Source organism: Balaenoptera physalus (genome assembly GCF_965194825.1).
Source record: "Balaenoptera physalus genome assembly, chromosome: X".
In the NCBI taxonomy this organism is placed as follows: Eukaryota; Metazoa; Chordata; class Mammalia; order Artiodactyla; family Balaenopteridae; genus Balaenoptera; species Balaenoptera physalus.
Window position 1 is genome coordinate 7220430 of NC_138903.1, and position 21478 is coordinate 7241907.

Genomic DNA, 21478 nt, shown 5'->3' on the forward strand with positions numbered 1-21478 from the left:
CTTCTCCCGAACTTGTCCATGTTAGAAATTTTTAAAATTCTGTGACTTGGTAGGCAAAACTATTTCATTTTTAACCAGCATTTCCTCGGTGACCAGTAAACTTGAACTTCTTTGTGTGTTGTTATCTAGCCGTTTGTATTTTTTCTTGTGTGCATTACTGTTCACATCTTCTGTGTCTTCCTGCTGACAGTGGGGCCTTCCTTGATCATTGTTCTTTACGTTGCAAATAGATGCCCGAGGTGTGTTGTGTGCTTTTCAAACACTTATGGTTGGTTACGGTTAGAATTTTTTTTTTTTTTATTGAAGTATAGTTGATTTACATTGTTTTAGGTGTACAGCAAAGTGATTCAGTTATACATGTATATGTATTCTTTTTCAGATTCTTTTCCATTATAGGTTATTACAAGATATTGAATATAGTTCCCTGTGCTATACATACAGTAGGTCCTTGTTGTTTGTCTGTTTTATTTATAGTAGTGTGTTTATGTTAATCCCAAACTCCTAATTTATTCCTCCCCTCCTTTCCCCTTTGGCAACCATCAGTTTGTTTTCTATGGCTGTGAGTCTGTTTCTGTTTTGTAAGTAAGTTCATTTGTATCATTTTTTAGATTCCACATATAAGAGATATCATATGGTATTTGTCTTTCTCTGTCTGACTTACTCAGTATGATAATCTCTAGGTCCATCCATGTTGCTGCAAATGGCAATATTTCATTCTTATTTATGGCTGAATAATATTCCAGTGTTTATGTATACCCCACATCTTCTTTATCCATTTATTTGTCGATGGACATTTAGGTTGCTTCCATGCCTTGGCTATTGTAAATAATGCTGCTGTGAACGCTGGGGTGCATGTGTCTTTTCGAATTAGAGTTTTCCTCTTTTCTGGACATATGCCCAGGAGTGGGATTGCTGGATCATATGGTAGCTCTTTTTTTGTTTGTTTGTTTCGGCCATGCTGCATGGCTTGCAGGATCTTAGTTCCCCGACCAGGGATTGCACCTGGGCCACCTGCAGTGGAAGCGCAGAATCCTAACCACTGGACCACCAGGGAATTCCCAGTAGCTGTATTTTTAATTTTTTAAGGAACCTCCACACTGTTCTCCGTAGTGGCTGCACCAACTTACATTCCCACCAACAGTGTAGGAGGATTCCCTTTTCTCCACACCCTCTGCAGCATTTATTATTTGTAGACTTTTTGATGACGGCCATTCTGACTGATGTGGTTAATTTTTTTTTTTTTTCAAACCGTACAAGTGTTTGGGGGTTTTTTCCGCCTTAATTGGGGCATAGTTGCTTTACAATGTTGTGTTAGTTTCTGCTGTACAGCAAAGTAAATCAGCTATATGTGTACATATATCCCCTCTTTTTTGTATTTCCTTCCCATTTAGGTCACCACAGAGCACTGAGTAGAGTTCCCTGTGCTATACAGCAGGTTCTCATTAGTTATCTATTTTATACATAGTACTGTATATATGTCAATCCCAATCTCCCAATTGATCCCACCTCCCCTTCCCCACCTTGGTGTCCATACATTTGTTCTCTGCTTCTGTGTCCCGATTTCTGCTTTGCAAATGGGTTCATCTATACCATTTTTATAGGTTCCAAATATATGCGTTAATATATGATATTTGTTTTTCTCTTTCTGACTTACTTCACTCTGTATGACAGTCTCTAGGTCCATCCACATCTCTACAAATGACCCAATTTCATTCCTTTTTATGGCTGAATAATATTCCATTGTATACATGTACCACATCTTCTTTATCCATTCATCTGTCAGTGGGCATTTAGGTTGCTTCCATGACCTGGCTATTGTAAAGAGTGCGGCAGTGAACATTGGGGTGCGTGTATCTTTTCGAATTATGGTTTTCTCTAGATATATGCCCAGGAGTGGGATTGCTGGATCGTATGGTAGCTCTGTTTTTAGTTTTTTAAGGAACCTCCATACTGTTCTCCATAGCGGCTGTATCAATTTGCATTCCCACCAACAGTGCAAGAGGGTTCCCTTTTCTCCACACCTCTCCAGCATTTATTGTTTGTAGATTTTTTGATGATGGCCATTCTGACCGGTGTGAGGTGATACCTCATTGTAGTGATACCTCCCTTGTTGGTCACTTCGTTTGCAAAGATTTTATGTGGGTTGCAGATATTTTCTGTGGGTTGTTGGTCACTTTGTTTGCAAACCCATTCCGTGGGTTGTCTTTTCGTTTTGTTTCTGGTTTCCTTTGCTGTGCAAAAGCTTTAACGTTTCATTAGGTCCCACTTGTTTACTTTTGTTTTTATTTTCATTACTCTAGGAGGTGGGTCAAAAAAGATCTTGCTGTGATTTCTGTCAAAGAGTATTCTTCCTATGTTTTCCTCTAAGAGTTTTATAGTCTCTGGCCTTACATTTAAGTCTTTAATCCATTTTGAGTTTATTTTTGTGTATGGTGTTAGGGAGTGTTCTAATTTCATTCTTTTACATGTAGCTGTCCAGTTTCCCAGCACCACTTACTGAAGAGGCTGTCTTTTCTCCATTGTATATTCTTGCCTCCTGTGTCATAGATTAGGTGACCATAGGTGCGTGTGTTTATCTCTGGGCTTTCTATCCTGTTCCATTGATCTGTGTTTCTGTTTTTTGTGCCAGTACCATACTGTCTTGATTACTGTAGCTTTGTAGTATAGGCTGAAGTCAGGGAGCCGTGATGGCCATTCTGACTGGTGTGGTTAGATTTTTTTTAAACCATACGAGTGTTTTTAGCTGTCACATCATCACCCTTGCCAGGCGGCTTTGTGCAGTCTGTTTGTATTCTGGTGGCTGCTGGCTCCTGGTGGCTGTGCACTCCGCTCAGTGTTTGCAGAAAGGGTGTCCACCCGGGGCTCTGTGGGCTGAATTCCCTGTGAGGCGTAGACCGCCATCTGAAATACTCTGCAGTGCTTTGCAGAGAAGATAAAACTGCTTGGGAGCAGAACCCGCGGGTTTGATGAGCGTCTAATGTGGTGGTGCAGCGTGGAAGCAGGAGTCGAAAGATGGGCATTGCAATTCTCGCTCAGGGGGTCGGGCGGGTCACTTAGGCTCGTGGCATCAGTGAGGCGGGCATGCTGTGCTTTCTCGGGTGTGTGGAGCTCTCTAGGTGGAGGTTGGTACTAGATTTGTCTCCCCCAGAGAATAGAGACATGCCCTCTTTCCCAATAACCCCCACTCACCCTCCCTCCCTTTTTGCTCTCGTTGACAGGAACCTCAGGGTCACATTTGAGGCACATATACCCTAATGACATGCCTCTTTGTGGTGCTTTTCTACCCTTATGCCTTTCCACTTTTTTAAAAGATATTATTTCTTGTTGGGATGTTTCTATGTTCATTTTAATGCTCCTGTTGTGTTTTTGTCTGGTAAGCCACCTCAAAATTGATCATTGAGGGTGTAAGTATGTTGAAATAAGATAAATAGATGTCGTAGAACTATAAACAGATTCAAAAGAGCCAAGGGCTTCTCAATAATCAGTTAATATTTTTGTAATGGTCATTGTTTTATGGAAAAATCGAGTTAGTTCAAATTGCCCTTAATGAGCAAGTCACCGTAATTGAATCTGCCCGTTGGACCCGTTTCTGTAGCAGCTGGGGCAGCGTGATGGTCACAAGCGGAGATGGAGCCGGGGCTGCCCGCCTCTCAGGGAAGATGAGGGGGCAACGTGAGTCCTCTCCCAGGCCTGTCAGCTCCAACACGCTGGACTCCTAAGGGTGTGGGTTGGTTTCCAGATCAGAAGAAGCACTGTATTCTCAGTGGACAGGTCTTTGGGTGACATCGTACATTATCTTACAGGTTAACGATCGTATTCGTGTGGTTAGGTGCCCTGGAGCCTGCAGAGTCGTATCAGGTAGACAGAGAACCTCCCTTGAAGGAGCTTACCCTCTACTGTAATGGAAAATAATATATTACAAATTACCACAGACCAGGTGACTTCAGCAGTGGTCATTTATCTCTCACAGTCCAAGATCAAGGTGCTGGCCAATTCAGTTCCTGGTGAGACCCCTTTCCTGGTGGGCAGACAGCCGTCGTCTTGCTGTGTCCTCACATGGTGGAGAGCAGGGGCGTGGTGGGGAGCAAGGTCTCTTGTGTCTCTTCTTATACGGGCACTAATGCCACTCATGAGGGCTCCACCCTTACAACCTAATCATTTCCCAGCCATGTAATACCATCATGTTGGGGGTTAAGATTTAACATGAATTTTCAGGGGACACAAACATTCAGTCCATAACATAAGTGTAAATGGCTGTGATGTAGGGTAGTCAGAAGGCCCAAGAGAATCAGTCGGCCTGCTTTGCTTTCCAGTCCTGTACCTTCCCTCCCTCCTTCCCTCCCTCCCCCCCCTACCCCCTTCCTCCCTCCTCCCTCCCTCCCCCTTCCTCCCTCCTCCCTCTCTCTCTCCCTCCCCCCTCCCTGCCTTCCTCCCCCTTCTTCTCCCCCCCCCTTCCTGTTACCTCACTGGGCCCTTGCTGAAACCTGCTTTGTGCCAGGCACTGTTAGGACCCGGGACACACAGGGTAGACGAGACAGAAGGGGGTGCTGTCAGTCTAGCCAAGAGAAGTGATATTAAATTAAAATAATACAGATACGTCAAGTCCAGTTTAGGGACAAACCCATAGAGATTAAATCCTTATGGGGGTTCACGAGAAGAAAGGCTTATCTTTGGCAATAGGCCGGGGAAACGCTCGATCGAAAAAAGGTTGCCCTTCATTTGGACCTTAAAGAATAGGAACGGTGTCCATGGGGCAGCCTCTGTGAATCAAAGCGGAGAAAAGGGAGCCCCGACTGTGTGGGGCAGGGAAGGGCCTTTGTCCTAAGTGTATGTGCAGGAACGGGGGTGACTGGGGAGTGGCAGGTGGTTTGGGGTGGACGGGAGGGAACCTGGAAGATCAAAGCATGCAGGCTGGCCTTGATTTGGGTGGGAGGGCGGGAAATTTTAGGGGGAGAGAATTAAGCATATCTGCCTTCCATGCTAACTATAATTAAGATGTGTGCGTGTCTGTAAAATTGAAGAAGTAGAGGAGAGAGGAGGATGGGACATGCCCGTCACCGGTCATCTATCACACAGGACACTTGAACGTTCCGGAAAAGTTCCCGTGAGATGGCTTTGCTTTCAGAAAATGTAACTTGTGCATGTTGTACATGGATTCACCCTCTAATGTGTTGAAATGGGGCGTTTCCCCATTATAACTGCAATAGGGTTTCACTTGCAGTTTGAATCCTTCACATCTGCTGCAGACAGTCGGCCATCTTTGCAGACAAGAGTGCTGAGTAATTTACAAGGATTTCAGGCAATGACCGCCATAGAGCGAAAGGAAACTTTCTTAGGCAGTGGAATTGTATTTAGGCTTGGTTGTGGTGGTGAACGCACAGCCCTGCACATTTACCCAAACTCGTCCAACGGTGCACCTTGAATCAGTGAATTTTATGGTATGTAATTGATACCTTGATAAAATTGGGATGGGCTGTGGAGAAAAATGGAAGTGGAAATGTTATGGAATGTGAAAACCGCCTACATCCATAGCTACCTGTCTAGGAATTCAAACGTGCATTTTTAAAACAGTGAAGTGGCTCAGAAGAGCGTGTACCTGTAAGGGACAAGAATTAAGGTGAACCCAAATTCATACGTTGCTTGTTTACCTATGCCCTAACATTTCTAGCTTTTACGTTTTCGTCAACTGTAGATCACACTTAATAAAAATGACACAAGCTAAATAAAAATGACACAACTTAGATGTTCCTGAAACTGTTACTAAGGTAAATGTCTGCCATAATAAAATAATATTTATCACGGTGACTGTCCAGACCTGACCAGACCTGATTTTTCTTCTAACTCTTATGACTTTGTTTTTTTGGGTTTTTTTTGGCTGCTCTGTGCAGCTTGCAGGATCTTAGTTCCCCGACTAGGAATTGAACCTGGGGCCGTGGCAGTGAACGTGCAGATTCCTAACCCCTGGACCACCACAGAATCCTCCCCCCACCCTTTTTTGTGGACTGTCACGACTTTGAATGACAGTTTGTGGAGGTGCCCTTGGTTCACAGGTGGACGGTCTCGAGGGACCATTGCTCCTACTAGCAGCTCAAAAAGGGGGGGGGGCACAGAAAAGTAATTAAAATCGTTGTTTTAAAAAAACTCCCCAGATCCTCCCCCATGTAAATGAAATCCCTTCCCTAGCATTCTTGTCATAGCCTGCAGAGTGCTTATCAAAATGAGCACTTACATAAGTTTGCATTTTGCAAAAATTACTGTCTTCCTTGATTTCTAGACCAGGGCTCAGCAAACTACAGCCCAAGCGCCCAATCCCCTGGGCCAGGGTTCGGGAAGCCTGTCCTGGTGGACAACTGTGGGTTGGTCCCTGCAGGCTTGGTACCAAGGGGTATCTCATCGTTTTTGTTTTTTTTTTTTCAGATGATGATGATCTAGTTGGGGAGAGACATGCCACGCCAAGGATGAAAACTTCAGGAGTAGCTTTTAATACCCAAAGTGGATAGAAAAGTGAGAGAGAAGGAATTTGGGAAGGGAGGTCCCATAAAGTTAGAGCTTCCTAACACTGGTTGTGACATCCAGATTGCCCGGGAGGTGTTCTCTCAGACACAGATTTGCAGGCAAGCATTTCCTCCCCGGTCCCTACCTCCATCTGCCCAGGCCTGGCTTTCTGATGGAGTAAGTTTGAGGAGAGCTTAGATTCGTGTGTCTACATTCTTCAGAATAGTCTCGACAAGAATTGGAGGGGGGGTGGTGTTTGAAGAAATAAGATTGGCTATGAATATAAAACAATTGTCAGATACTTGGGAATTGACTGCATATCCTCTCTCACATATTCAGTGGAAATTTTCGTACTTAAAAAGCTTTAGGACTTCCCTGGTGGCACAGTGGTTTAGAATCTGCCTGCCAATGCAGGGGACATGGGTTCGATCCCTGGTCCGGGAAGATCCCACATGCCGCGGAGACATGAAGCCCGTGGGCCACAACTACTGAGCCTGTGCTCTAGAGCCCAAGAGCCACAACTGTTGAGCCCACGTGCCACAACTACTGAAGCCCGTGTGCCTAGAGCCCGTGCTACGCCACAAGAGAAGCCACTGCAATGAGAAGTCCGTGCACCGCAACGAAGAGTAGCCGCCGCTCACTGCAACTCAAGAAAGCCCACATGCGGCAACGAAGACCCAATGCAGCCATGAATAGACAGACAGACAGACAGACAGAGAGACAGATAGATAGATAGATAGATAGCTTGCTTTAAAACCAAAAAATAAAAGTAAAAATGTTGCCTGGCTCTCCGCAGTAAGGGCAGGGGTGGTTCTGGGTGGGAGGGAAGGGCAAGGGGTTGTGTATCTGCAGCATTCTATTTTTTTTCTTTTTGGAAACTTTGGAAACAAGTAGGGAAAGGGTAACTTTATTCCTGGGAGGGTAGTAAAGCCTCTGATGTTTGTTACAGTTTCCTCTGTTCTTTTCTGTGTGTTTGGGATACTTTTTAATGTATCCACTTAGCTCTCTAGACAGCCTGGTCTACTATCAAACAGGATACAGTAGTTTCCTAGGGACGCAGCAGGGGCTGTAGGGTCAAAGGCAGATGGAGCTTCTTTTGAGTGTCTCTTCTGCCTGTGGTTTGCGTTTTGTTCCGTGCTTCAGGTGTCTTCTGGTCAGCTGCTGGTTGACCCGTGCTGAGTGTGTGGGACCGGCTTGGCTGCCTTTGTGTGCAGCTGAGCCGAGGGATCTGAGCGCCCATCTAAAGAGGTAGCAGATCCGCACTGGGAATGTGAGGTCACTGTGGATCCCTGAGGACCCTCTTCTGTCCTCCAGCTTCACAAGGCAGATCATGTCCTGCCTGATCGCCTAGTCAACTTACAGCACACACGCAAATTGTCACCTATGACAGGTGGCCCAGCGTTGTTGATGGCCAGCCCCGCCTCTCCAGAAATCTTAATCCAGTCAGTTTGGCCAGTTGTAAGAAAATTTCAGATCGGTGTCAGGCTTGCCCAAAAGACTGTGTGTAATGTATGTTTTTAGCAAAGCAAGTAAGAGAAAGCCAGAAGAAAACTTGGCTTAAAAAGCACATGAAAATAGCATTTTTATTCCGTTAGTCTATGGTGCTATGATTCTATTCTTCTGAAAAATAATTTTGCAACAGAAACTGGTCTGGAGCTTTGATAGGCAGAGGGGATTTGCCTGATTTCTGTCAAAACAAAAACAAAACTTCCAAGGGTCACATCTTGGGACCAAGAATGAAGGTCTCTAGCGACAGAAGTAAGAAAGGCTTGGAATGGATTCTTGAAACATGTTCTGAAAACGTAGCGTTGGATACTTGAGGGGCTGTCCCAGATGATAATCTCTGAATCCAGGTGTTCTCTGTTACTGGACACCAGCCCCTCAGGAAATCAGTGCCTTTACATATTTGGTTTTGGATCATCTGTGAGTGGCGTCTTTTCATCTGTTCTTCCCCACTTAACCACAAATGACATCAGTCTCTCTAATTCGAGTTCATTCCTCTTACCATCCAAGTTCCTGCAAGCAAAAATAAAACCCAAAGGAAGCAGCAAACCTTTTTATCCATCTGTTAAGACACGGAAGGAATAACATTTCATCTGATTTTGTAAAGTAATTGCTTTCCCCGCATGGCATTAGAATCACGGACGGGAGAGCCTGTTTGGGGGCTGGTGCAGAGGAAGCGTCCCCGGAGAGGTTGCAGTAAAGAAATGACTGGGGAATTCCCCGGTGGTCCAGTGGTTAGGACTCCGCGCTCTCACTGCCGAGGGCCGGCGTTCAGTCCCTGGTCGGGGAACTAAGATCCTGCAAGCTGCGCGGTGCAGCCAAAAAAAAAGAAAAAAAAATGAGTACGTGAAGGATGATTCAGGCTACTGTCTTCCCGGAAGGTGGTCCTACAGGATACACACTGGGAGGTGAACTAGTGGGCACGGCCCTCTCCTCCATCCTCACTAGCATATCTGTGCGTTCATTTGGTCAGTGTTGTTTGTGTGCCTGGAAACTGAGAGAGAAGGACAGTCGGACAGCCCGTGCCCTTTGGGGGCTCCCCATGTGGGAAATCCCAAGGAAAACTGGTGTTTCCCGGGAGAGAGTGGTAATGCCGTCGTTCCAGGGCATCCATGCTGTTTGAAGTGACTCTCATGTGTTTCTGTCCATTGATGGATGGATTGGTTGGTCAGCTGGTTGATGGCCTCTCTTGGGTTCCCACGTCTTGCCCCCCATCTCCTTTGCCCACCTCATTTGGCTTGTATGGGGTGCTGTGTAGACAGAAGAGCCTGCAGTTCCCCAGGGCGATGGGTGGCTGCTGGGGATTCCTTGGGGGACAGGAAGATCCCTGGCGACACCAGCGGCTCCTTCAGGAGACCTGCACATGCAATGGTTTGGGTGTCCCGTGTCCCCCCAGCCCCCTGGCCCTGTGCTAAGGCCTGGTGGTCCTCCGGCTTCAGACAAACCTGAGTGGCGATGTCCGACACATCCCAACACGCCAGTGTCCCTGATCGTTAACAAACAGTTCGACACTTCACAAAATCACCGTGATTCACACCCGCAACCAACAGACGCGCGGTTTCTAGGAACCTCGGACTGTGAGTGAAGTCGTTGGTGGAAGCGTGTCTCTGTTGGAAGGCAGCCCCTCGGGTCTCACCAGCTGTCAGGCAGTTTCACTCCGCGGACAGCGCAGGCCCCGGACCCTGGCTCTGCAGGACGTTCTCAAGTACGCTTCTCGGAGCACCCGGCTGCCCAGTCCCTGGCTGACCTCGGCGGTGTGCCGGCTGTGTGTACGGCCTAAGTGGTGGTATCCGCTGGAAGCTCGCTCTGTCTCCCCCTCTCTCTGTTGTTGCAATGAGGCGGTTCCACTGCACGGAGTTCTGGTGGTGCCCTTCGTACCCACAGATGCCCCGGGGTGGGTGGGGGGCTGCCGCTGGGATGCCCTTCCCCACTCGGGGGCCCGTGCTGTGCCGTGATGTGGGGAGAAGGTACACAGGGTGTCGGTATCGCGGGGATCTGCTTTGGGGTCTGCGCGGCCGCACGCCGGCCCCTTCCTGGTGGGCGCCAGGTGCAGCATCCGGCTGGTAGGAAGTCCCACTCCGATCCTTCCACGCCGGGGGCTTTGTCTGCCTCTGCCCCCGCCCCCAGTGACCCCACGTGGCCTGTGGTTCGCCCGGGGAGGTGAGGGAATGAACCTCCGTGGGGCACAGACACTTGCCCGACGGCACATAGCTAGTAAGTGATTCTGCGCCTGCAAGTGGGTGCCCGAGGGAGCCCCAGTCGGGCGTGGCCTAGTTCTCTCCAGCCGCCTCGGGCCCCAGAGCACGTTGGGGGTAACAGCCTCCAGCCACAGCTGTGGGCACAAGTCACACTTGGCCGTGTGTCTTCTTCTGATCATTGATTCCAGAAGCACTTGGGAAGGGAGCAGCCTGTGTGAGCTAAGTTGTCCAAAGAGTTGGAATTTTCCTCTCTTCTTTGGTGAAGATAATTGCTCACCCTGTTTACAGAGGTGTGCTAAATTAGTGATCCCAGAGAGATCCAAAAACATTTGCTTATGTTGGGAATGTTCATATGCAAGCTCATGTGAACCCTACTGCCTGCATCTCCGAAAAAATGCAGCTTCCCTCCTTACCTTTCTGCCCGGGGACCGGAAGCTACGAATGCATTTGTGCGTGTAACAGACGTCCAGGTCGTGGTGTGACCTAGTGCACGTCGCTAACGATGGCCCGCGAGGCCCTGAAGAAGAAAACGTGGCTCCCTGTCTCCGTCGAGGTGCTCACAGCCCCAGGCTGAGAGTGGAGACTGGTGAACGGTACAGTCATCAGAGAGAGTGCCCAGCCCTGTGCTAGGGGCTGCCCGGAGGCCGGGAGACCGCAGGGCTGGCGGAGCCGCGGGCCTGTGTGACAGCAAGGCAGCTGTGCAGAAGACGGGGCGGCAGGGAGCAGGACACCGGGACCCGAGGACACGAGGGGCCCAGTGACGTCACGGGCTCGTCAGGAACAGATGGCATCTGGGAATAGAGCCGCCACCTCTCAGGGATGCAGCCTGTGCTTAGACACAGGGCTGGCTGTCTCCACACCACGATCAGAAATGGAGATGTGAATCAGAGCAGTGTTGACGGGATTTCAAGAGCATTTGACACATAACGTATAATTTTTTTTTTGATTAGATTTTTTGGGGCTGTCAACAGTGGTTTGTGCCCTCTCGCAGGGTGTTTGCACTCCCGGGCAGTGCTGAACATGGCCTTTCCTCCGCTTTTCCCCCTTCCGATTAGCTCTGTTTCCCTCTGCGGTCCTGTCGCAGACCTTTCACCTCCCTGTGTCCTTCGCAGCGTCCGGTCGGCCTGCTGGGCTCCAGCCCCGGAGGGGGCTGCGGGTCCCTGGCATCCTCCGCTGCTGAGAACCTGCCGGCTTGTCCTCCCTGCCCTGGGAGTTGCTCTCTCCTTGGTAACAGGTCCTGAGCGTGTTCCACAGGAGAACGAGCAACCCAACCCGTACGTCGCGCCTGCCTTTGCAGTTCTTTGCGCAGCTGACTCCCTGTTCCTGGGTCCACCCAGGACTGTGTGCAGGGAGATATTAGCTGCTTACTCGCCCGCGCGAAGTCCTTAACTCATTGTACTTTCTGGCTGTTTACCTCTGGATCTTGCTATCACCATTGACTATCCGTGAAAATACAATAGAAGGGGATATACATACATAGACACAGATACACAGGTACCACACAGACACACATGCGACACACATGATACGTAAACACGTGATACGTAAACACACATTATCCATATTAAGTACAAACTAGTCACTTGGAACCTATTAGAAACACAGATTGGAATATGACCCCAGTAGAACCCCAAGTTCCCATCTTTAGTCCTTTTTTCTTTGTGAGCTGGATTTCCTGAATTCTTACCAGCTGGGACAGTAAGAACCAGTTAGTGCTTTTATGGCTTTCACTTTGCAAGTTCGGGAGGAAGTCAAGAAAAGATCAGGGGTGGAGGACAAACTTGGCCCAGAAATTGCCATGCTGATGTAGCTCTGAAGTTAAATGTGGGGTGGACCTCAGGGGACTAACTAACTGTGCTTCTCGAATGAGAAGTGACCAGGCAGCACTCACTTAGAGAGCGCCCTCGGGTCCTGCGAAGGCTGCCGCGCTAGTAAGAGGAAGGAGCCCGGGGCACCTGCTGATGACAGAAGGTCTTTTGCTCTGAGTCACTGTCGACCTACACGTGTGACCTCTACCTTCTCTGGGTAGATCTTAGCGTGTCCTGTCTGAGGCACTTTGCAAATAGGTCTCCTTTTATTTTTATTTTTTTAATTTACTTTTGGCTGCATCGTGTCTTTGTTGCTGCACGCAGCCTGTCTCTAGTTGTGGCGAGGTGGGGGGGGGGCTACTCTTCGTTGCGGTGCGCGGGCTTCTCATTGCCGTGGCTTCTCTTGTTGTGGAGCACGGGCTCTAGCCACGTGGGCTTCAGTAGTTGTGGCACAGGGGCTTAGCTGCTCCGGGGCATGTGGGATCTTCCCAGACCAGAGCTCCAACCCGTGTCCCCTGCATTGGCAGGCGGATTCTTTTTTTTTTTTTTTTTAAACATCTTTATTGAAGTATAATTGCCTTACAATGGTGTGTTAGCTTCTGCTTTATAACAAAGTGAATCAGTTATACATATACAATATGTTCCCATTTCTCTTCCCTCTTGCATCTCCCTCCCTCCCACCCTCCCCATCCCACCCCTCTAGGTGGTCACAAAGCACCGAGCTGATCTCCCTGTGCTATGCGGCTGCTTCCCACTAGCTATCTATTTTACATTTGGTAGTGTATATATGTCCATGACACTCTCTTACCCTGTCACATCTCACCCCACCCCCTCCCCATATCCTCAAGTTCATTCTCTAGTAGGTCTGTGTCTTTATTCCCATCTTGCCACTAGTTTCTTCATGACCTTTTTTTTTTTTTTTTCCTTAGATTCCGTATATATGTGTTAGCATACTGTATTTGTTTTTCTCTTTCTGACTTACTTCACTCTGTATGACAGACTCTAACTCCATCCACCTCATTACAAATACCTCCATTTCATTTCTTTTTATGGCTAATATTCCATTGTATATATGTGCCACATCTTCTTTATCCATTCATCTGTCAATGGACATTTAGGTTGCTTCCATGTCCTGGCTATTGTAAATAGAGCTGCAATGAACATTTTGGTACATGACTCTTTTTGACCTATGGTTTTCTCAGGGTATATGCCCAGTAGTGGGATTGCTGGGTCGTATGGTAGTTCTATTTGTAGTTTTTTAAGGAACCTCCATACTGTTCTCCATAGTGGCCGTATCAATTTACATTCCCACCAACAGTGCAAGAGGGTTCCCTTTCCTCCACACCCTCTCCAGCATTTTTTGTTTCTAGAATTTTTGATGATGGCCATTCTGACCGGCGTGAGATGATATCTCATTGTAGTTTTGATTTGCATTTCTCTAATGATTAATGATGTTGAGCATTCTTTCATGTGTCTGTAGGCCATCTGTATATCTTCTTTGGAGAAATGTCTATTTAGGTCTTCTGCCCATTTTTGGATTGGGTTGTTCGTTTTTTTGTTATTGAACTGCATGGGCTGCTTGTAAATCTTGGAGATTAATCCTTTGTCAGTTGCTTCATTTGCAAATATTTTCTCCCATTCTGATGGTTGTCTTTTGGTCTTGTTCATGGTTTCCTTTGCTGTGCAAAAGCTTTTAAGTTTCATTAGGTCCCATTTGTTTATTTGTGTTCTTATTTCCATTTCTCTGGGAGCTGGGTCAAAAAGAATCTTGCTGTGATGTATGTCATAGAGTGTTCTGCCTATGTTTTCCTCTAAGAGTTTGATAGTGTCTGCCCTTACACTTAGGTCTTTAATCCATTTTGAGTTTATTTTTGTGCATGGTGTCAGGGAGTGTTCTAATTTCATACTTTTACATGTACCTGTCCAATTTTCCCAGCACCACTTATTGAAGAGGCTGTCTTTTCTCCACTGTATATGCTTGCCTCCTTTATCAAAGATAAGGTGACCATATGTGTGTGGGTTTATCTCTGGGCTTTCTATCCTGTTCCATTGATCTATATTTCTGTTTTTGTGCCAGTACCAAACTGTCTTGATTACTGAAGCTTTGTAATATAGTCTGAAGTCAGGGAGCCTGATTCCCCCAGCTCCATTTTTTGTTCTCAAGATTGCTTTGGCTATTCGGGGTCTTTTGTGTTTCCATACAAATTGTGAAATTTTTTGTTCTAGTTCTGTGAAAAATGCCAGTGGTAGTTTGATAGGGATTGCATTGAATCTGTAGATTGCTTTGGGTAATAGAGTCATTTTCACAATGTTGATTCTTCCAATCCAGGAACATGGTATATCTCTCCATCTCTTTGTATCATCTTTAATTTCTTTCATCAGTGTCTTATAATTTTCTGCATACAGGTCTTTTGTCTCCTTAGGTAGGTTTATTCCTAGATATTTTATTCTTTTTGTTGCAGTGGTAAACGGGAGTGTTTTCTTAATTTCACTTTCAGATTTTTCGTCATTAGTGTATAGAAATGCAAGAGATTTCTGTGCATTAATTTTGTATCCTGCTACTTTACCAAATTCATTGATTAGCTCTAGGAGTTTTCTGGTAGCATCTTTAGGATTCTCTATGTATAGTATCATGTCATCTGGCAGGCGGATTCTTAACCACTGCGCCACCAGGGAAGTCCCTAGAGCTCTTTTTAAATTAACATATTAAATATGAACCCAGATGGCCAAAGTCGCTTAGATTTTAGCAATAAATTGTAGCTGATTCAATTCTCCGTTTTAATGAGGTGGTGGCTATTTATTAAATAATAGGTACCAGGTGCTTTCGTGTGCGTCTGTGGATGCTAGAGTTCAAGAGTTTTATAGTAAGAAAAAAACGTTCAAGTGTTCCTCAACTCTTTGAAGTGAAAGACTGGGGAGGCGTTCATGAATTGTCATGAATTAGGTTTTACTGTCTTTAGAGGCAGTGTGGCTTCAATGGAAGGGAGGCGCGAGGTTTGCGTTTCCACGGCAGGCCAGGTGAAGTCGTGGGCGACAGGGCCTCTGAGCTGTGAGTCATACTTCTCCCGCTGTTGTCCACTTGATGACATCTAAATGCCATTCTGTCTGTTGTAACCTGACAGCTGCTGTGTATTGTTCTCTAAACCTTCCATTGCATTGTTTGGGTTATTTTGATAACTTCTAGTTTAATGTTGTCCACGAAAATAATCAATCAACAATCTATAACAGGAATAGAAAAGAGGTTTATCTGAGCCAAACTGAGGACTACAGCCCAGAGAAGCCTGCTTCCCAGATTACTCTGAGGAACTGCTGCCAAGAAGCATGGTGTTCGGCACAGCTTTATGTCTTGTCAAAACAAAGAACGTTAAACAAGTCAGGAATACATTGCTTCAGAGTTTCAAAACAGACCAGCACGTACCCAGCGAGTCAGCGTGGCCTTGGCACCTGGGAAGGGAGTCTTAGCACTGAAGGAGCGCCAGCATTGGCGTTCCAGGAACGGAGGCATTTAATCTTTATTTTTAACATGGACATTCTTTACTTGTGGTCAGTGAGCCCTTTTCTTTAATAACTAATGCAAATGTACAGTGTATGTTTGCTAGGCCACAAACAGGCTGTTTAAGTTAGCATAGAATTCAAGTTAACTCATGTATAAGCCGGAATGACTTCCCCAGACCTCAATAAGTTAGCATTTCTTTTATCAATGTGTGCCTAATACAGATTAAAAAAATAAAAATAAACAACACCTAACTTCCCCGAGCTGGGTTAATATTGTCTTAATTTGGAAGCAGAGAACAAACCTGCCCCCTTTTGGGGTCCCAGCATGTCTGGCTCTCTTCTGTCCTCTTCCAGATGCTGAGCCCTTCCAGCTGCTGTCTCTGGGCTTGAGGTAGTGCCAGTGGGGAGTGTGGCCCCAGCTGGCTGATGGGGGAAGGGAGGGGAGTTGGGGGTGGTCCATGGTCTACTCTCGACCAGCCATTGAACCTGGAAGGGACCTTTCTCCTGAGGACATAGCAAGAGAGACGTGCAACGAGCAGTTGAGTCTGAGTGCAGCTGCCTGGATGGGGTTGGGACATCTGTAATGCCCAGGCCTGGTATCATGTCCCGGGAGGACACACCTCCAGGGCCCCAAGGGGTTGCCGGGGTGTGTGGGGAGGAGGTCTTCTATCCCATTTGTTAGGCAGTAGGTTACATCTCTTACTGGCACTTGTGCTCTATCTGCCGGGTCTCTGATTGCTGCCCTCCTTAGGGTCTCCTTTAACAGCTCTGAGTGTGTCTTAACGGAGAACAGCTCTGCCTATGAATGGAAGGGTCAATCAGAGGCTCATTTTATTATTCAGTCAGGTCGGAAGGAAGTGTGTCAGCGAAAGCAGCAAAGGCACGGCCGGCTGATTTGTTGAGAGTTTGATGGTTACTATAACGCCCACGAGCTCCAGCTTCGGCACAGCTAGCTATACGTGCATGTGAAGCATGCCTGCATGTGTTTTTCAGGGGTGTGTGTGTGTGTGTTTGCGCGCGCGCACGGGCATGCGCGCATATAAGTACATTTCAGGGAAAGATAGAAATGGATACGGATGTGGAAATGGATGAGTATGGAAAGATCAGTGTCCCACTGCAGCTTCCAAAAGAAACAGTCTTTGTTTTTCTTATATTTAATAATAGACTACTGATTTTAAAGTTTTTGTCAATTTATTTGCTGCCCGTCTTAGAAAGTTCTGTTCCTTTGTATATGGCAATTTCCCGAAATAAGCCACATGAAAATATTGTTGCAACATGAAGGAAATACTTCTGAATATCACAGTTGGAGGATTTCTACACACATTGTTTTTTTAAACGTTTGTGTGAATTATACTTTGCCCCCAAATTGCAGTCTCTGTGTATATGTATGTGTGTGTCTGTAATGTGTGTACCTCCTGTCCTGTGGTATGACATGCCAGTGTACCGGCTAATGTCCAGTGTGTGTGTGGCGTTGATGCCTTGTGTTAGGAATTGCGGCGCGGACAGGCGCAGGCAAACACATGTGGATTTAATTCCTTAACATGACTGAAGGAGGTTATGGAGACGTGGGTGTAGTCCTGTTTGGGGAGAAGATGTGAATTGGAACCGTTGGCTCATTTTTCTTCCTTCCTCCCCTAGACAGGCAGATGCCCAGTGTGCAGAAGACAGTCCAGGAGCGCCGCGGGACCCCCAGCAGCCATCCCAGGTCTCTGAACCACCTGGCGCCCAGGAAGCTCCCGAGGTGCCCGCGGAGGGCCGTGGCCGGGCGGGGACCCTTCCTTGCGATTACAGATACCCGGAGGAGCGCGCGCCCGCGGACCGGCCTGCCGCCCCGCACGCCCGGGGGCAAGACCCCTGGCCCCTGAGCGCCGCCCCGCTCTCCCGGAGGCCTGCCCCGCAGAGGCCGCCGCCGCCCAGGCGTGAGCCCAGGCCCTTGGGGGGCGCACCTGCGGCTGCTCACCTGGGCGCGCCCGGCAGGCCCCGCCCCCTGGCCCCTGAGGTGTGCTCGGACCGCCCGGCCCTCGCCCGCAGCAGCCCCGGCGCGTCGGCGGAGAAGCTGAGCGCCGCCTGGCCCGCGGCAGATGGCCCACGGGCCGCGGGGGAGCCGGCCGGGCAGCATGTAGACGAGCGCGCAGCCTGGCCCCGGCGGGAGGCGCCGCTCCCTTGCAAGTTCCGGCCCCTGCAGACCTCCGCCATGGAGACCTCGCGCTCCCCGTCGCCTCAGTTCGCGCCCCAGAAGCTGACGGACAAACCCCCGCTGCTCATCCAGGATGATAATTCCACCAGGTACTGTCTCTGGACGGCGGCGGCCTGAGGCCTTCTTCCCCTTTCCCGGCTCCCTTCCACCGTGGGAGGCTTTCAGTGCTCCTTTCCTGGGTGGTGAACCACTGCCGCCTTGCTCCCGCCCCCCATCCTGGATTTTAAGTTGGTCCTGGGGACTGACATGGGGGAGAACCCACCACTCCAGTGGTCAGCTGGATTTTTAACTTGCTGGGGGCTTTCCTGCCCCACAGGGGGTGGGGGGGGGGTAAAGGAGGGAGTAGACCGTCCCCTGTCCTGTTCTTCCAAGCCCAGCAGGTTGATACCTGCATTACCTACAGGCTTCTGCACACCGGGGCTGGTTTTCCCAGCTGAGTTCTGTTTGTAATCAGAATCAAGTTTAACCTAAGCATGAGACCTTCAAGCAAAATTGGTGTTTTTCATAATGTCCAGTGTTTCCACATTCCATTTTTTCTAGTTCTTTATTTATTTATTTTTATTTTTGGCTGTGTTGGGTCTTCGTTTCTGTGCAAGGGCTTTCTCCAGTTGTGGCAAGTGGGGGCCACTCTTCATCGCGGTGCACGGGCCTCTCACTGTCGCGGCCTCTCTTGTTGCGGAGCACAGGCTCCAGACGCGCAGGCTCAGTAGTTGTGGCTCACGGGCCCAGTTACTCCGCGGCATGTGGGATCTTCCCAGACCAGGGCTCGAACCCGTGTCCCCTGCATTGGCAGGCAGATTCTCAACCACTGCGCCACCAGGGAAGCCCTCTAGTTCTTTTTATATGAAAAGGCTGAGGTGGTAATATATCTATTATTAAAGCAGAGGAAAACTTGATCACGTTCCGTGGTGCTGTTCTCAGAATTATCGGCATGGAATTGTCTGTTGTGCGCATTGAGGCATTGGTGAATGCTGTCAGGCAGAGACCAGTCAAGAACTGAGAAATAGAAGGGGGGGGATTTTCTTCTCCTTCTCTAGAGCATTGGTTCTCAGCCGGGGTCGGCGGGGTGGCGGAGGGGGGGGGGGCATTTCGGCCCCCAGGGGGACACTGGGCAGTGTCTGCAGACGTTCTGGGCGTCTCAGCTGCTGGGCGTGGGGCTCGCTCCTCGGCTCCTGGCATCTAGTGGGTGGAGGCCAGGGGTGCCGCTCAGTACCCTGCAGTGCCCAGCACGGCCCCCTAGCAAAGAATTCGCTGGCCCTGCACGTCAGTACCGTCTGATACAGTAGCTACCAGTCCCACGTGGCCATAGCGATGTAAGTTAATGAGCATGAAATAAAACCCGTTGCTCAGCTGCACCCTCTGGGGCTAGTGGCTGCCACCCTGGACAGCCCAGATTATGGCTGTTTTCATCATCATGGAAAGTTCTGTTGGATCTCCCCGCTGTAAAGTCTTGAACTTTTTTTTTTTTTATTTATTTTTTTTACCCTTAAGATAACTTGGCAGAGAGGAAATAGTACTGATAGCGTCCTGGGTCTCCATGCGTGGCATGGCAAATGCAGCTGCACCTGCAGGCCGGCACTGCTCTGCGTCGTTCAGAATGCAGGTGTCACTTAGAGATCCTTTCTGTTGGCAACGTTGTTCGGCTCTGAAAGGGAGGAGAAGCGATGAAGTGGTGTGTGTGGTTGGTGGAGCGTGTTGGTACCGTTGTAGGTAAGGCGACCGGGCCCCTCGGTTCTCGGGAGCTGGTTTGGGCACAGTGGGCTCCACGGCTTTGCGGAGAAACAGGGCCACGTGCTTGTGCAGTGCGCATGACGTCTGTAGACTTTAGGAGGTGGGTAGCGGTTTTCATTTTTTCTTGCCCCAAGCGAGTGTGGGTTTTCTCACCCTGTCTTTTCTGTGAGAGGGGTTTCAAGAAGCAGTGGCAGTACTTGTTGACGATACTGAGTGCGGGTGTCTTCAGGCATCTGCTCTGTTCCCATCCAATGTGTCAATTGAGACAACAAAGGTTGTCTCGTCCCTTGCTGTGCAAGCCCCCATAGAGCGCCCGATTCCGGTCAGTGTGCAGAGCTAACTCGGTGTGTGTCCTCTCAGGGAGCACAGTGCAGCAGATGGTAGCATGTCACCCACGAAGTTCCTACCAAGGAGGTGGCTCATGATGTACTGAGTTCAATGTCCCCATCCCCAGAGCGGGTGTTCCCGGTTAGCGTGGGCCTGAGAGAGTAGAATCCCGCCGGCGCTCCACACGAGTGCTGGCCGCCTCCATACCCACCGCCAGCCACCAACGGGCAGCGAGTGCAGCACACCGGCCGGGGCCTCCCAAGCTGCCTGGTGTTCGGGCACAGCTCAGAGACTCTCTTCTTGTCCGCACGTCTGCTGACTGATTTCTTGAGCACTACCCGCCCACCTCATCTCCCTCTGCGTTCCGCTCTCCCCCCTTCCAGTTACCTCTGCTGGGGAACCAGCCAGGGTGCAGAGCAGCTCCTGTGTCCCTGAGACACACCTTCCCGAATTCAGCAGGCGGGTCCAGAGCCCTCCCGTGTGCCAGGCCGCGGCAGGGATGCAGAGAGGAAGGAAGTGCAGCCTTCCCACCCTGTGGGGAATTTCAGAGTACTCATTCACTCCGAATAAAAATGCATCAACTCCTGTCCTAAAGCCAGGAAGCTTACTTTTAAAATCTTTGAAAATTTTGAGGGTTTTGTTGGTTTACAACAAAATGGAGACAATGCCCAGCAGCACGGGCCAGTGAAAGTTAGAGATTTGATTGCTCCCAGAAGTGTTCCCAGGAGATCTCCTGGAGCCGGTTTCTGGGTTTGGGAGTGTGTGTGAGCATGGAGCTGGGGGGCTGCTTCGGGGTCGTTCGGACAGTCTCGCGATCACCTCGGGCATCTCGTGGTTTGAGAATCTCCTTGTGGGTGTTGTGGTTTATCAGACCCAGGGCGGCATGTGGGCTGAGGGCTCCCTCGGGCCTGGGTGTGTGAGCAGAGCGGGTTGGAGTGTTTGCTGTTGGAGGCTGGGCCCCTGTGGGCAGCGGGCGGCCCAGCTGCACGGAGCCCGCACTCGGGGAGGAGCCGCCCCACGGAGAGGGGGCCAGGCCCGGCACACCCCGCATCCTCCGTCCCTCCTGGTCCTGCTTCTCATGAGGAACGGGTGCGGTCTGGCTGCGGTAAGGTCTTGTCCACTGTGTTTTGTCTTCATTTTGAGGTAGAAGTTCATCAGACTTCCTAAATGTGAAAGTCTGCCGAGGTTTCAAGAGGAGAGATCAGTTGTGCTTAGAAATGACCAGGAAGAGATGCTTTGTTGGAAAGTATAGGACAACCTGCGGAGGATTTGTTTTTGTTTTTACCTCATGTCTCCCTTCGCTGGAAATCAAGTTTCCCCACGAATCGGGGGGGGGGTGGGGGGGAGATGCAAATACACGCTGACTTTTAGTCCCTAACAGGTATTGAGGGTTTCTAAGCATGGAATGCAAGGAATGGAATGAAGAGAGGGGTTCTTGTTTGTGTGTTCTTGCTTCGATAAGATGCCAGAATTTTCCTTCTGAAGTTTAGCATGTCTGAGCAGTATTATCCACAGAGTGACAGCCTTTTGAAATTTACTCACTAAGAAGGCATGACGGACTATATATGACCACCTGGATTAATAAACACCTCTGCTCTCAATGGTTTCTGCTGGAGGAGAGAAGAAAATAAGAGTATTTCATTGTAGCCTGCATGCCCCGCCCTTGGGAACAAGGAAAGAACCGTAATGTGTTGCGTTATGCCCCTTGTGCACCATAAAATTAC

The 21478-nt window shown here is 48.9% G+C and overlaps 1 protein-coding gene across 6 annotated transcripts in view; it reads left to right on the forward strand.

Moving 5' to 3' along the window:
* SHROOM2 (shroom family member 2) overlaps positions 1 to 21478 on the forward strand; it is a gene marked incomplete at its 5' end in the record, with an annotated part of 140343 nt that overhangs the window by 104158 nt on the left and 14707 nt on the right. For 5 of the 6 annotated variants that reach the window (XM_082446212.1, XM_082446214.1, XM_082446215.1 and 2 more), the window contains one exon: positions 17138 to 17785. In XM_082446212.1, coding sequence (XP_082302338.1) covers positions 17138 to 17785 — 648 coding nt within the window. The remainder of the gene's footprint in view (positions 1 to 17137; positions 17786 to 21478) is intronic. The other variant, XM_082446217.1, reaches the window with a different exon arrangement.